Source organism: Balaenoptera physalus (genome assembly GCF_965194825.1).
Source record: "Balaenoptera physalus genome assembly, chromosome: 11".
In the NCBI taxonomy this organism is placed as follows: Eukaryota; Metazoa; Chordata; class Mammalia; order Artiodactyla; family Balaenopteridae; genus Balaenoptera; species Balaenoptera physalus.
In genome coordinates this window covers 85,571,523-85,587,804 of record NC_138896.1, presented here as the reverse complement: position 1 = coordinate 85,587,804, position 16,282 = coordinate 85,571,523, and the positions used below count along the sequence as shown (strand labels likewise).

Here is a 16,282-nt window from a genome sequence, read left to right as displayed (position 1 = left end):
TTTTTCAGGATTTCAGAGCATGATGCTGTGTTAAGTTTATTATGTGCTTGAAACTGGCCCAGAGCCTGGGTAAATACAGAATGAATGAACGAATGAGTGAACGCGTGAAAAGCATGAACCTTGATGTATTTACAAATTGCAACGACTGAGAGGAATTGCTGTGGGAAAAGAGCACACCTGGTCCTGTTAATCAATGACTAATCCCCGGGAACCACAGTACATTGTTCAGAAATGACCCTGACTGGCTGTTCCTTTTATTACAGTGCTTGGTCACCTGCGGAAAAGGGCATAAGCACCGCCAGGTCTGGTGTCAGTTTGGCGAAGATCGATTAAACGATAGAATCTGTGACCCTGAGACCAAGCCAGCCTCCATGCAGACCTGTCAGCAGCCAGAATGTGCGTCCTGGCAGGCAGGTCCCTGGGGACAGGTATTTTGAATGATAAAGTTCTTAACTACATTCTTTCCTTCTTATCTGGAGCGGGCCTGCAGAGGGACATTCCAGCGGCATGGATTTAACCACTATGGCATGTGGCACGCACTGCACCTCCGTGGCGCCAAGTGATGGAAACTCTGCAACCATTTTGCCCCACTTCTGAGGGTTGCCGCTTGGCCTCCTGGAGCTGATTATTCCTTTTCCAGACCCACGTGCGTGTCTTCGCCCTTGGGTTAAAACTGTAGCTTGAGCACACACGAATTTGAACAAATTCACAACAGATCTCGTGCCTGGCTGATGTTATCTACTAGCGTGCAGCTGTGGGTCTGTTACAGAATGTGATCCAACGCCAGTGTCTTTGGCAGGAGGGTCTGGACTGGGATTTGGAAGGGATGTTTTGGCTCCCAGTGTCATGATTCCTATGTTCACCTCTCATAAATTATTCAGACTTTTCAAACAGAATTAATTAGATCAAAGGTTACAGGAATCATCTCTCTTTGAAAGAATCTTTTCCAAGCCCCCAGTGTAGGTTTCACAGTCATTTGAACTGTTCTTAAAGGAGAGAGTGAAAGTCTCCCTTGGGCTTGCATTTAAGAAGCCACTACTCTTGGAATTAAGTCTTTCCTAATATAGAAGCAAAAGCATTCCGGGTACTATTTAAGTAGCACTCCACATTCCCAAGAGAAGCAAAGCAGCTGCTTGCTGTCACTTGTGTAATCTCTTTAAGAATGACTCTCCCTCCACCCTATCCAGCCACAGCCTCTTCCCTAGCTTACGTCTTCATTTCCAACATTGGTGCAGTAAATGAGAGCAGCTTTATTACTACACCCTTACAATTTCTACCGTTCACATTGGCACTCTTCCTCTCCATTACACAGCATCCTTGGTCAGAATGGTTGATCATGTTTGATCACGCTCATTAAACAGGGGGAGTCCACTCATGCCCCAGATCTTGCCTCCTTTTTGTCTATATCTGCTAGCTCTTGTAAATAATAACAGGAGGAGAGCACAGCTCAGGGCCACTGTTCAGATTTGAATATAACATCTTTTAGAACTAAAAGGCCTATTTTTTTATGTGTGTTTATACCAGGTCAGTCCTAGCCAGAAATTTGTCCTTCCTTTGACTGAACATGCAATTCAGGGCAACAGACTGTTTCTTAAGATACTGAAGAATAACGCATGTTCATAAGAGAAGTTTTGCAAAAAGTAATTTAGCAAAAAGAAGAAAACCACACTCCTAGCTCTACACTGCAGAGTTAATACATTTATGATTGTCTCCTTATGTTTTAAAAACTAAAAATAGGATTGTATTTAATCAATTTTTTGTTAATTGAAGTAAAACTCACAAAACAAAATTAACCATTTTAAAGTGAACAAATCAGTGGCATTTAGTACATTCAGAATGTTATACAACCACCACCTCTATCTAGTTCCAGAACATTTTTGTCACCCCAAAATACTCACTAAGCAGTTACTCCCCATTTCCCCTTCACCCCTGCAGCCAACAATCTGCTTTCTACCTCCATGGATTTACTTATTCTAAGTATTTTGTACAAATGGAATCATACAATATGTGACTGTTTGTGTCTCCAGCTTCTTTCACATAGCGTGATGTTTTTAAGGTTCATCCATGTGTAGCACACATATGTACCTCATTCCTTTTTATGGTTGCATAATATTCCATGTATGGATATACCGTAATTTGTTTATCCATTTATTCCTCTACAGACATTTGTGTCGTTTGCACCTTTTGGCTATTGTGAATAGTACTTAATTCTTCTATAAATGTTTGGTAGAATTCACCAGTGAAGCCATCTGGTCCTGGACTTTTCTTTATTAAGAGGTCTTTGATTACTGGGTCAATCTTTTTACTTCTTATAGGTCTGTTCAAATTTTCTGTTTCTTTTTAAGTCAGGTTTTGTGATTTTTGTGTTTCTGGGTAATTAGTGTGTGTTTGGAAATTTGTGTGTTTCATCTAGATTGTCTAACATGTTGGCATATAATTGTTCACCGTACTTTCATTTTCCTTTTTTATTGCTGTAGAGTCAGCAGCAGTGCTCTTGCTTTCATTTCTGATTTTAGTTGTTTGCGTCTTCTCTCTTTTTAGTCAGTCTAGGTAAAGATTTATAAATTTTGTTGATCTTTTTAAAGAGCCAACTTCTGGTTTTGTTGATTCTGTTGTTTTTCTATTCTAGTCTTTTTTTTTTTTCCCTTCTGCTAGTTTTGAGTTTAGTTTGTTCTTTTTCTAGTTCCTTAAGGTGTAAAGTTAGGTTATTGATTTGAGATCTTTTTTTTTTTTAATAATATACATGTTTACAGACAAATTTCCCTCTGAGCACTGCTTTTGCTGCATCTTTATATTTATTAAAACATAAATTTTATGTTTTATTTTTGATTACATTCATCTGAAAGTACTTTCTTTTTTTTTTTTTTTTTAAATATTTGTTTATTTATTTTTGGGCTGCATTGGGTCTTTGTTGCTGCGCGCGGGCTCTCTCTAGTTGAGGCGAGCGGGAGCCACTCTTCGTTGCGGTGTGCAGGCTTCTCGTTGCGGTGGCTTCTCCTGTGGAGCACGGGCTCTAGGCGCACGGGCTTCAGCAGTTGTAGCACGCGGGCTTAGCAGTTGTGGCTCGCGGGCTCCAGAGTGCAGGCTCAGCAGTTGTGGCACACGGGCTTAGCTGCTCCGCGGCACGTGGGATCTTCCCGGACCAGGGCTTGAACCCGTGTGCCCTGCATTGGCAGGTGGATTCTCAACCACTGCGCCACCAGGGAAGCCCTGAAAGTACTTTCTAATTAACTTTGTGATTTCCTCTTTGATCCACTGGTTATTTAAGACTCTGTTGTTTTATTTGCACATATGTGTGAATCTTTCAGTTTTCCTCCTGTTATTTCTTTCTAACTTCACTCCATTGTGTCCAGAGATGATACTTTGTGGGATTTCAGGGTTTTAAAATTTATTGAGACTTGTTTTGTGGCCTAATATATGGTCTGTACTGGAGAATATTCCATGTGCATTTGAGAGGAATGTGTAATATGGCAGGGGGGCAATAAGCAAAAATGTCTCAACACTTTGCTACTGAAATTTGGCAGTAAGCACTCACCTAGTTGCTTTAAGTGTTTGATTAGCTTCCAGAGTTTAAAAAAAAAAAAAAAAAGATTCTGCCATTTTTTGCCAGCTTAATAGTTGCTTCAGTGGAGGGATCGACTCTTGGAGCTTCCTGAACTGCCATTTCCATGACCTCACTCCCTCTACTTATTGTTTTTTAGATGCTTTTTAAATCTAACAATTAGGCTTAGTGGCTACATTTTCCTTATGATCTGTTTGCCATGGTGCATTTAATTGACTTTTGGTTCTTGCCTAGTTAAGTGGTTTCTAATATTTTGCCTTTTATAAATAATATTGCAAAGACCATTCTTTTTTTTTTTTTTTAATAAATTTATTTATTTATTTATGGCTGTGTTGGGTCCTCGCCTCTGCGCGAGGGCCCCCTCCAGTTGCGGCAAGTGCGGGCCACTCCCCATCGCGGTGCGCGGGCCTCCCACCGCTGCGGCCCCTCCCGTCGCGGAGCACGGGCTCCAGACACGCAGGCCCAGCAGTCGCGGACCACGGGCCCGGTCGCTCCGCGGCACGTGGGATCCTCCCAGACCAGGGCTCAAACCCGCGCCCCCCGCACCGGCAGGCAGACTCTCAACCACTGCGCCACCAGGGAAGCCCCCCAAAGACCATTCTTATACAAAAATATTCATGCAAACTCTGATAATTGCTTTAGGAAATTTTTCCAGAAGTCAGATAAGAACTGTATAAAGTATCTATTTTAGCCACAGCATTCTGCTAGGTATAGTGTGAAAGATGTAAAAATGATTGAAATGTACTCCCCTCCTTCCAGGGGTTCCCAGTCGAGGAACTGAACTCCTACAAACATAATTCCAATGGGAGGCAGAAATAATGCCATGTAATATCTTGATAATCGATCAGTATAATTTGTACAGAGTAGGATTACCTGCTTTTACCTAATATCTTTGAGTGCCAGCCCTCTGGCCCACTATGATGGAAATATTTTTTCTCTTGTAGAATGTTATAGGTAAAGTTAGGGAAAGAGAACATTGGCTAGATTGTATATACTTTCTGTTTTCTTTCTTTCCCCCAGTGCAGTGTCACTTGTGGACAGGGATACCAGCTAAGAGCAGTGAAATGCATCATTGGGACATACATGTCAGTGGTGGACGACAATGACTGCAATGCAGCAACTAGACCAACTGATACCCAGGTAAGTTTCCTTGGTCCAAATCAGTTATTGGCTTTGGGCCCTGATGCCAAAACTTCCCAGGAGCTCATTCAAAACTGAAGTCCTTTCATAATTAAGTATGTAGGTAGAGGAAACAGTAGACTATCTAAATTGTTCTGGATTTACTTATTTGTTACATTCCGGATCTAATATTTTGGTGTACCAGTTTTGTTCTTCTCTGCTTATTGGAATTGTATGTAGGCTTGATTCTGATTCTTATTGGGTGGCAAAGGTTGACTCTTCGGGCTGGTTTTCTTGAACTCAGATTTTTTTAATGATTTCAGTGTAGGGTTTGGCAAATAGTATCATATGTTCAGGCTGCATGTGCTGGAGCTGGCTTGTTCCAGCTCACAAGTGATGGTTGGTAAATTTTTAGAAATTTTGCAAGCTGGTTGTTAAATTCACCCATTAATAAAAATTGAAAATAAAAACCTATAAATAAATAGATGATATTAAAAATTAAGTTGAGAAATACTCACTTTTCCCTTTCTAATTATTTTCCTGTAGCTTACTCTGATTTACATTACATTTGTATGTATTTGCATGGTGGAAATACTGTATAGTGGTGAGCTACTGCACATCCCTTTTTAACTCTGTGTTCATGGATATCAAGTTGGTAGCTTGAAATTGACCATGGTGAGAGTACTTACACCACAGAAATCAGTAGATGCTGTAATTCAGAGTTTAATTGATTGTTGTATTGATTGTTTAGACTCAAAAAAGTGAGGGAACAAATGTTAATAATGCAGACTAAACTTTTAAAAGTCTTGTGTCTGCAGCTGTTATGTTGTAAATAGCATAAAAAAATAAAGTATTTTTCTGGTATTTGAAAATGATTTTCTGGTTCAGCAAAGAAATTGTTCATGTCATTGGGTGAATGAGTGAAGTTCTGACATACATCTTCATTGTTTCTCTTTCACGCTACTCTTAAATGTAAACAAAATATCAACTGACATTCATGTCAGAACTACACTTGTCCAGCAACGACAACCATCGTTCAGCCACAGATTCAAGAGTTCAGCAAAAACAACAAAAGTATTCTGTGAGAATCAATTGACTCTATGAAATTTAAAATAAAGAATTGTATATTTTATTGTTATTTGTAAATTTTATGCTACACGTTCTTTATATCAGAAAAACTTATAATAAACCAGCATATATATACATGCATAGGTGCATGTAATATGTGTGTATGTATATATGTATATACACATACATATCTATACACACACATAAGCACGCCTTGTTTCTCGAGAGAGCTAGTTGGTAATCATTCACCAGCACGCTATTCCATGTGGACCTTGATTTTGGCATCATTTGTGTAAGGAGAATATGTAAAGAGAAGACTTGGGTTTGCAGACCAGCTTTGCTAATTGCGGAAGATAGGATTTGAACCCAGACTACACCCAGAAGTTATGCTCTGAGGCCCCATCTGGCCACTGTACTGCCTCAGCTCTGAGTGCCCTCAGTCCGCTACTTGGCAACATGTGTTGTTGATGGATGCAGAGTCTCAAAAAAGGAAATGAATATGGCAGTGTTGTTCATGCTGTCATTGCTGATCAGTTAACCAAACACCGCTGTGACTTGTGTCATCTTTATTTTTTTTATTGAAACGTTCCAACCCACTGCATGATAAATGCCTGGGAATTAGCTGCGACATCTAAACACACAGAAAGTAAGGTCTTAGCGACTCCCTTAGAGATTCGCAACATACGTTTCTAAGTTATTCAGTAATATCCATGGACTGACTATAGGGCAGCTTCTGCAGCTGCAGCATGTGAATAAATTTTTCACTGTGCGACAAGTCCCCAGTGCCATTCTTTGGAGCCCAGGCAGAGGAATAGGCAAGGTCTGAACCAAATAACAGAATTTCCTGTTCAGTTGGTAAGCTTCCTAAAGCCACTTCAGCACTGAGCCTCCAGCACTTTGCACTGTGCCCAGGGCATCCTGGGCATTTAATGGGTATGTATTTAATCCAAGAACATTTGATAACCACTGAGGCTGGGAATGATTGTGAACAAGTGTGTACTTCCGATTTCCCATTTGGAAATCTGGGAATATTACCTACGCATGGATAACCTCAGTCCATCATAGGAATTGCCTCTGAGTGATTGAGGGGTGTGATATAAATTCTAGGCTTTGTGATATTGAATACACCTCTTGTATCTAGAGTTGACCTTCTTTGGGGCCTCAGGAGCTATCTGCGGGTACACTCGGAAAGCAAGTTCATGGTTAGCAAAATCTGATTAGGAAGTGAATTGAAATGTAGGAACAGAAATTGGCCTGCAGAATGTTTCAAAAAATTTACAGTTAATAATTTTAAAAGGATATGCTGCTCTTTCCTAAACTGTGTGTCATTTTACAATATCTTCTTCACACAAACAGGTAAATAAATGTGGTTTTGTATTAAGGCACTCACAAAGGGACTCAGATTATATCCCATTTCACAGTTGAATTTGTACTTGGGGGCTGAGAGATGTCACGTGACTTGCCCCAAATCACCCAGAAGTCTGAGATCTTAGAATTCTTAGTCCTTATATTTGTATACGCCATGACTGAAAGGTAACTTTGGCCTTTTCTTCCCGTCCGCGTCTAGGACTGTGAATTACCATCTTGTCACCCTCCCCCCGCTGCCCCGGAAGCAAGGAGAAGCACACACAGTGCTCCAAGGACCCAGTGGCGATTTGGGTCTTGGACGCCAGTAAGAACGGAAGAAGTAGAGAGGGTGGGAGGGAAGGCAGACGTTCTCTGACACGACTTGAGAGGGTAGGTCTCTATCCAATGAGTGACTGTTTCACGTGACGTCTCTGCATTGTTTTCTTCCAACACCCAGTGCTCAGCCACTTGCGGCAAAGGTACCCGGATGAGATATGTCAGCTGTCGGGACGAGGATGGCTCTGTGGCTGACGAGAGTGCCTGTGCAACCCTCCCTAGACCAGTGGCCAAGGAGGAATGTTCTGTGACCCCCTGTGGGCGGTGGAAGGCTCTGGACTGGAACCCTGTAAGCAAGTGAATTCTCTGGAATTGGGAGGGGACTGGGGGAGCCGTAAGGGGGATGACTAGTCGTGGGTCCCCAAGGTCAGCGGGTCCTATTTTAGAATTGGAGTTGGTTGTGAGATATTCTTCTCCGCGTATGTGCAGCTGGTATGAATCTTAGCCAGATGTGCAAGAAATGCACATTTTTTAAAAATGTGTAAATCAACTTACAACCCCTTAAGCCCACATCCTGTTGGGCTGGTTGGAAAATGCAGTCTTAACTGAGCCAAGTCCCATTAGAACGTAGTAGGCTTGTGGAGTACCAGAAGTAGCAGGGAGAAGTGGGGGGAGTAAGGGCAGGGCCTCAACTTGCATCTGGGTGCCTCCTGCATCCCGTGGTCCCTTCAAGTCCTGTGCCTCTGGCTTCCCTGCCGAGAGTGAGAAGTAGGAACCCTCAGGCAATGCTGGGGACCCAGCCTCCTGTGCACACCAGGAACCACCTGTGGACTTTTATAAAAGCAGAAAAACCTTTGTGTTCAGGTAACTCCTGCTTTCTGTCTTGCAAAAGCTCCCGAGTCCAGGAAATACAGAGCTGAGGACAGGTGAAGAGAATAGAGATGAATATCTCAATAAGTACCATAATACATATATGAAATTTGAGAGCTGGATTCAGAGAAGGCTGTGTAAAAATCCAGACATTGACGTTAACTGGCTGCATGACCTTGAGCAGTCTGCTGTTAGTCCTTGAACCTCAGTTTCTTCTGCTCTTAAAAGAGGCCGAAAAGAATATCTACCCTTGTAAGGCTGTTGTAAGGATTATTTGAGATTCTGTCTGTTAAATACTTAGAACAAAGAAGGTGCTCAGTAAATGGTAGATAATCTCGCTCTCACGCCCTGAGCTTCCAAACATACACACGTACATCTATCAGATCCATCTGTCTACTCACCAGGTATTTAGAAAGAGCAGTGACTGACAAATAAGAAAGTCCTTGCCTTTATGAAGATCATTCCAATGGCGATTCCAGTCAATGAGCAAATAAAGGTATAAATATATGATATAGCACCAGATACTGATACATACCAGAAAAAAGGTCAAACACAGTAATGGCAGAGAGAAAGAGGTGATGTGCTTTTAGACGAGGTGGTCAGAAAAGGCCTCACATTGCACTGAGCAGGGCTTGCATGGAGTGAAGCAGTGAACCACATGGATATCCGTGTTGTACAGCAGAAAGTAGAGCAGCTGCAAAGACCCTGAGACAGGGGTGTTCTTGGCCTGCTCAAAAAGCATCCATAAGGCCTGTGGGGCTGGAGTGCAGTGTGGAGAATGATAAGAGATGTGTCAAAAAGGTAGCCAGTGGCCACATCATGAAGGGCCTACTAGGTCAAGGTAAGGACTGTGGACATTATTCACAGTGAATTGGGAAGTCACTAGGTGAATGACATGATTTGACTATTGTTTGCAAGGGGCATGGTTTATGATATGTGGATAACAGACTTGGGTTGGGAGGAAAGCGTCAAGATTACAAACAGGAGCCCAGCTGAAAGGCCACTGCAATAGTCCTGGCAAGGGAAGGCGGTGGCCTGGACTAGGGAGGTGATGGCAGAGATGGTGGGAAGTGACTGATGGGGATGTATTTTGCATACTGGGCCGGCAGGGCTTCTCCATGAAAGTGACCATGAGGTGGGAAGAAAAGAGACGGGGATATGCCAGGGTTTTGGGCCTGAGCGACTGGCTGAACCACCCTTTCTCTTTCTGAACGTCCAATGTAGTGCTCCGTGACGTGTGGGCAAGGGAGGACCACCCGGCAAGTGGTCTGTGTCAACTACAGTGACCACGTGATCGATCAAATCGAGTGTGACCCGGATTATATCCCAGAAACCGACCAGGACTGTTCCATGTCACCATGCCCTCAACGGACCCCAGACGGTGGCCTCGCTCAGCACCCTTTCCAAAACGAGGATTATCGCCCCAGGAGCGTCAGCCCTAGCCGCACCCATGTGCTGGGAGGAAACCAGTGGAGGACCGGCCCCTGGGGAGCAGTGAGTATTCCCTGAAGCCTTTGCGAATTTGCTTTCTTCTCTTTCATTTGATGTAGTGCTTGGAGGGAAACAAAACTAGAAACACCTCTGGAGCATATTTATGTCAGAAGGGATTGACACTGTGCATCTTCATTTGTTGAGGTTAATTGCAGTCCCGGAAGAGGTGTCACTTGAGACAGTCTGCCCACACCTCTAAGCTACCTTAACTGGGTGGAGGAGGGGGTGTCCCTGCTGGATGATTTGATCAGGCAGCTTCCTGGAAGGTAATGTGAAGCTGTGATGGTTGATCCTGGAGGTGGCAGGCAGCTCTTACCTGAAGGAAAATTAAAAGGGCAGAAGAACTTTTCTGAAAGGGAGTTTTTAATGAAAGTCATTTTCCTTCTTGCTATTTTCCAGATGAGTGTAGTCTTGAAGTGGCACAACGGCTATGCCATTTGTAGTAGTAGATCATTGTCTTGGATTAGGAGAGAAGGACTAGGCTGGGTAAAATCTGTGCTGAGGGAAAGTACCGTAACTGAATGGTTATCAGCACAGGCTTTAAGGAAAGATGCCTCTGTTTGATCCAAGGACTTGCACTTGCAAATTTTGGTGTCTTTGGCAGGTCCCCTCTCCTCTTTGAGCCTGTTTCCTCACCTGTAAAACAAAGTTAACAATAACTCCAACTTTCTTGGGTTGTCGTAAGAATTAAATACAACGATGCGAATAAAGTGTTTTACACTCTGCCCACCATCGTGAAAATTTAATAAATGTGGACGATTATTTTTATTGTTATCGTTATCTTTGTCCTTCAAATTAGGAAGACCTTGACACATGATATTTAGCATTCAAAGGAAAAATATGCTTTTGAAAGTTTTAGAATTTTTATTGAATAATTTTCCAAAAAATAATTTTATTGTGGAATACTGGACATGTCTAAAGGAACTTCAGGAGGGGTAAGGTAGCAAGGGACCCTGGGGAGATATGGGGAGTTTGGTGTTTATTAATCACTCATGAAGTCTTCTTTTTAATTGTTTACTATTCATTTCCTTCTAGTACTGCTAATTGTGTTTAATTGTTTCTGGACTAAAAAGCATTAGAAGGAACCTGTCAGTTTCCCACCATGGTTATGTTTCAATAAATTAGGTTTACTTTCCTGTGAATGCAGATAGCCACTGAGTGTTTTCACACACTGCACCTGTTGGTTGTAAGCAGAACATCTGCCTGGGACCTTCACCGCCTCATTCTCCTCCCTTACTTCCCACTTTGAGGCTTCCTTTGCCTGGCTTAGAAGAAATTTGGGTTCTGAGAAATTAAAGGGTGATCAAGAGAGGTCATCACTGAGTGTCCCATGATTTTTCCAGTGGAAAAAATTCACAACTCAAACATGTGTATTCTAATGATAACACTAGAACTTTAAAAAAAAAAAAAAAAAGGCACTGGAAGCTGTTCTTATTTAGGACTACGTATGTGGATAATGCATTCCTTTAAGACTGAATGATTCTGCCCTTGGGCAGAGTTCCCAGTTAGGGAGGATTAGGTAACCTTTTTGCAGCAATGGACAATACCCTTCTTCTCATTGTGCCTGTTTTTTGTTTGGGGATTTTTTTTTTTTCTAAGTTAAGTGAGGCTGAAGGTGGACAATGTGATTTTTCAGCTCTAGGCTGACGTGCCTGACTTACTCCCAGGAGAGTGTGGCGTGTGTATACATCTCTGCGTGGTTCGGGATGCATGGCTCTTCCTGCCTGCCACAGCAGGAAAGGCAGCAAAGAATCATGAGCACTAGAAAATGGGAATCTAACGTTTTCAGTAGTTTCTGGAATCAGAACCTCATTTTACAGTATGTTTTTGCGTAAACCTGAACCTTCTGTAAGTTTTTTGGTGTGTTACCAACTAGGGGTCTCTGGTTGCAAGCAAAAGAAAAGGAATTGATTCCTTCAAGGGAAAGCAAAACAAACAATACTGTTCATTTAGCCCCAGTAGAGACTGGGACCAGAACATCTTCAGGGATCTAGCTAGGGGTTGGCACATTTTTTCTGCAAAGGGCCAGGTAATAAATATTTTCAGCTGTGTGGACCATGCAGTCTCTGTTGCAGCTAACCAGCTCTGCTGTCTTAGCACAAAAGCAGGCATAGACAATATGTAAACACATGGAAATGGCTGTGTTCCCATAACACTTGAGTTATAAAAACAGCTTGCAGGCCAGATTTGGCCGCCAGGCCAAATGCCAGTCTCTGATCTCTAGATGTAACAGTATCTACAGTATAATTTCTTTAAGGAGTTTCTGTCTTAATGAGCCCTTTTCAACTCTGAACCACCCTTGAGTTGCTCTGCTCAGGATTCAAATTCCCAGGAAAGTCTGATTGGCTCAGCCCGTTCCTCTTACTCCTTGATCAGGGAAATGTAGAGCATCTTAAAACACAGTCCCACTAAGGTGACATCCATTGGGGGAGAAATGATTCCTTAAAGGAAAATTGGGCTGCCAGGTGTTAAGGGGAGGTATAGTAGGCAGATAAAAATACCAGATGTCCATCATCTCTTGCTTCCCTAGTGGCCATTCTCTCTTGTTTTGTTCAGTGTGGATGATAGGTACGGGGTTTGTTTGGAGGAACGTTTACCTGGGAAAATATGTCATCTAAAGAGGACAGGAAAATTGTTAACAAAGTAAGTCCAGAGTGAAATTCTGCAACATGGGAATGGAACTAAGAATCCCTGTTAATCAAAAAATGGCAAAATTGGACCTGGAGAAAGATGATGTACAATACTTCACCTGTGTATGGGAGTATAAAGACCCAGGCCGATGCTGGGTTCAGAACTGTGCAAGCACAAGTTCTAGACTGTATGGCGCAATTGCTTGGCCCCCAGCTGAGCGCTTTCTCTGTTTGGTCAGACTCTCAATAGGAAGCATCTGACTGGTCACTGGGCAGCCAGTAGATTAGTTGACCTTGGATTTGTTATCCTTCCTTGCTCCACTCAGCCATATTGAAGGGAGGGTAGCATGTGGTTTCTGGAACTATTGCTTCTAGAAACTCTAATTGGATCAGGCAGTAGATCCTGTGACCAGCACTATAGGATCTAATAGGGATACAAGTATGACACTGATCCCCGCTGAAGGAGCTTACCATTTTATTGGGACAATAACACAGGTGACATAATAAACAATTAATACAAGATTTTATTATCAGAGGAAAAACTCAAGGGCCAAAATATATATATTCCAAATCTGTTTACAATATGGAAGGTCCTTCCTAATGTTTTAAATTCTGGTCCCCAAACAAAGCCGATTAAAATAATAGGTCTCTGTGTTTCTCGCATAATAAGTTGTTTAAAAGTAGAAAACAAATATTTTTAAGTTTCGAGTGAGTATATCAGAACCCTCAGAGAATAGAGGTAGGATTTTTGTAAATCAAAAATTACCTAAATATTTGCTCAGACAGAATTCATAAATCTATTTTCCTGCTCTACATTTAAAAATTAAACTCAATATATTTGAAAATCATTCATAATTTGACCAGCATAGGCAGGGAAATTGAACTGAAGTCCAGTACAATAAGCAAAAGATAAACATTTTCACATCTTTATATGGAAGAAGCCAACCAGCAAGGAGCAGTATTTATGGGTATTTTGAAATAACGCTGGTTTGAGCTGGGGTTTGATAGCACAAATCAACCATTGGAACCGGGAACTCAAAACAATGTTGCAGATGCGGTCAGAGACTTGATAATTCGTGAGAATTGGATTGCTTGGAGGACTAGATGGTTGTTTTACAAGCAAACAGATTGTACAAGTTAAGGGTCAGAGTGAAGGAGACCAGCAAACACATCGGGTTTCAAAAGATAAGGAAATTATGGAAAGAAAAAAACACTCAAGATGTAGATAAATAAGAGAGCTATGAGAAGCTTGTGTGGGAAATTAGCTGAAGGGTGAACATAATTCTGTGACAACCATGAGAGGGAGTAAGCACTAAGCTCATGCACCTGAAGAGAGGTCTGTCAATATGGAATTCAAGTTCACTGAGGAATAAAAATAAAGAAGGAAAACAAATCTTGCTACCATTAGCCACGGAAGTAGAGGCTTTTGCCAAGGGAGAGACGGGAACGTTACCTGCAAGGAAATGATATGTAAGTGACATTCCGTGATGCTTTCCTTGGGTAATTGAAGAAGTTAGTACAGAAGCTTAATTTCAACAACTGGCAATTCCTGAATCATGTGATTTCACCCTGGTGTTGAAAGGGAAGTTAAATGTTGTTTCTAAATAAGCGCTTGTAGTTTTGAAAAGAAGAGAATTTCCCAGTAGACTGTGGTGTCAGTCAGCGAGTCTGTACCTCTCAGAGATGCAAAGGATGAATAGGACAGCTTTGGAAATCCCAAGACATGATCACTCATTAGGCATTTATTAAACACCTACTGAGACCTAACCTGCGCAAGGGGGAAGCCGTGTTTCTGCCCTCCAGGTGCTGCTAAGACGTGAACTTTAAACAGCCCCACGGAAGGGAGGTTCTCAGGATTGCTTTCTGTCCATCGTGGATGACTTGAGAATGGTTTCTGCCACATTTGTCTCTGACCCTTCAACCAGCTGCTTTTTGTGTCCCTGAGATGGAGATCGAGGTAGGGATTAACCTGTTGACTGATGTCTGCTGTGTTCAGTGTTCCAGTACCTGTGCTGGTGGGTCCCAGCGGCGTGTTGTTGTGTGTCAAGATGAAAATGGATACACTGCCAACGACTGCGTGGAGAGAATCAAACCCGATGAGCAGAGATCCTGCGAATCTGGCCCTTGCCCTCAGTGGGCTTATGGCAGCTGGGGAGAGGTGAGAGCAAACTCCACTTATACATCCTTTGGGAAAAACCAAACACCAAACAGTGTTATTGTTCATAATTTATTTGAAGAAAAGAACTAGCTCTAGTTAAAGCTTCTTGATTTCAGGTTAACTAGGAGAACTGTCTTAATTCTGGACTATTTTAAAAGTGCATTTATTACCAAGTAGAGACAGCTTGACTACACAGGAGAGAAAAGTTAGGAAAGAATGCAGATAAATGCTAGTTTAAATTGTTAGCCTCTGCTGATTAAAACATGGGTGCTTTTAAAGTGATTGAAAATGTGTGTTAAATCAGTCAATGGAAATTTTGCCATCTTCTTCATAGTTTTGGGGTGTTTGTGATGCACCCTTGTTCCCATGGCATCGTGTCTCCTAATATTTCAAATCCCTGATGAACCAGAATGAATAGGATGAATGAATATTCTTATCAAAGGTGATGCATTTTAATTGTAGAAATGAATAATTAGCTGTATAGTCTCAAATAATAAAATTCTTCAGCTGTTACCTTTTAAGAATTGCCTGCTATGACCGATGAAAGGCAATAGAATATTTGGAGCAGGCAAAACTGGGTCCCATTCCCAGGCCTGGCTCTTGAAAGCTTTGTGGCTTTAACAAATAATATAACTTTGCCAAATGTCTGTATTCTCGTCTATAAATGGGAATAATAATGGCACTCACTTCACATCTATTATATGAGATAGTGTGTCAAAATCCTAGCCCATAGCCTTCAATCACAGTTAACTGCTTTTATAATAATGATAATCAGTATTATTACTACCAATAATACTGATTATCATTAGTATTACTATTATTATCGAATGGGGTTTTGAGCCACTGTCATGTGTAGGACTTTAGATGCTTATTGTTTTATATTTAATTAACAAAGAATATATCTCTCTACTCTTGAATCCACAGGGAGAACACATATTTAGAGTTTGTTGAGTTGTTCTGTCTTGACTGTAAAATTTATAAAATAACACACGAGGATTAACATCGTGGAGACCCCCCCCACCCCTGCCAAGAGGGGAACAAAGACACATGAGATGGACGGGCATGTTTGTCCACACCCCTGGCTAAATGAAATCACGTGTCCACATTTCATGCTTTCATCCACGTAACCTAGTAGTCATAGGCACTCATAACGGAGAGTTTGTTAACTTTCGGTGATAATACGTCATTCTGGAGGGCTTTGCTGAAAGGCCGGAAGGGGAAGTCAGGTTTGGAGACGTGTATACTGTGGGTTTCCCAAAACTCCTCGTAAAGTTCTGTCCCGTGGGGCCTGTGCTTCAGCTTCTGTAATTGGATAGAAGCCAGGAGAGTACACGCATTTGCTGGGATGCTGGCTGTCAGCACGGACCAGATCATTCCAAATTCTGTGGGAGATCTGGCCTTGACACAGCAGGGGAACAGTCAGTGTTCCTGGATGTGAGCACAGCGGTACTGTCCAAGAAATACAACTTGTTCCTGCCTCAGAAGTGTGGGTCTAGCCAACAGTCAGAACCTTATCCAATGTTCCCACCACACTGTTTACTCATCCTAGGGGAAAGCCATCATTATCCTCAGATTCAGAGATAACATAAAATATTTGAACGTCAGAAAGGTCTGTGGAGACTAGAGTCACAGAATAGACAAAGGTTGGTGACAACTTCTTAGAGGTTGCCAGAAAATAAAACCAGCTAAGTCATTATTTCCTTTATTTGGTACTGAGTGGTTTTTAGATTTTTATTTGTTTCTTTGATTTTTGGTTTTGAA

The 16,282-nt window shown here is 41.9% G+C and overlaps 1 protein-coding gene and 2 long non-coding RNA genes across 11 annotated transcripts in view; 1 reads left to right on the top strand and 2 right to left on the bottom strand.

The window, feature by feature from the left end:
* The window catches only part of ADAMTS9 (ADAM metallopeptidase with thrombospondin type 1 motif 9), a 223,530-nt gene that overhangs the window by 75,066 nt on the left and 132,182 nt on the right, over nt 1-16,282 (top strand). For all 6 annotated transcript variants that reach the window (XR_014250528.1, XR_014250529.1, XM_082412046.1 and 3 more), the window contains 6 exons: nt 264-428; nt 4,583-4,702; nt 7,317-7,421; nt 7,554-7,721; nt 9,467-9,736; nt 14,360-14,521. Coding sequence is in view for 4 of the 6 variants with exons in the window: in XM_082412046.1 (XP_082268172.1) it covers nt 264-428; nt 4,583-4,702; nt 7,317-7,421; nt 7,554-7,721; nt 9,467-9,736; nt 14,360-14,521 (990 nt within the window). In the remaining 2 variants the exon portion in view is untranslated. The remainder of the gene's footprint in view (nt 1-263; nt 429-4,582; nt 4,703-7,316; nt 7,422-7,553; nt 7,722-9,466; nt 9,737-14,359; nt 14,522-16,282) is intronic.
* Nucleotides 9,817-14,458, bottom strand: LOC309637550. Its single transcript, XR_014250633.1, has 2 exons — nt 14,371-14,458; nt 9,817-10,369 (listed from the first exon to the last, which is right to left on the bottom strand). It is a non-coding gene; the product is annotated as an uncharacterized lncRNA (long non-coding RNA).
* LOC309637546 overlaps nt 14,471-16,282 on the bottom strand; it is a 34,658-nt gene continuing 32,846 nt past the window's right edge. For all 4 annotated transcript variants that reach the window (XR_014250621.1, XR_014250622.1, XR_014250623.1 and 1 more), the window contains one exon: nt 14,471-14,547. This is a non-coding gene — a long non-coding RNA (uncharacterized lncRNA). The remainder of the gene's footprint in view (nt 14,548-16,282) is intronic.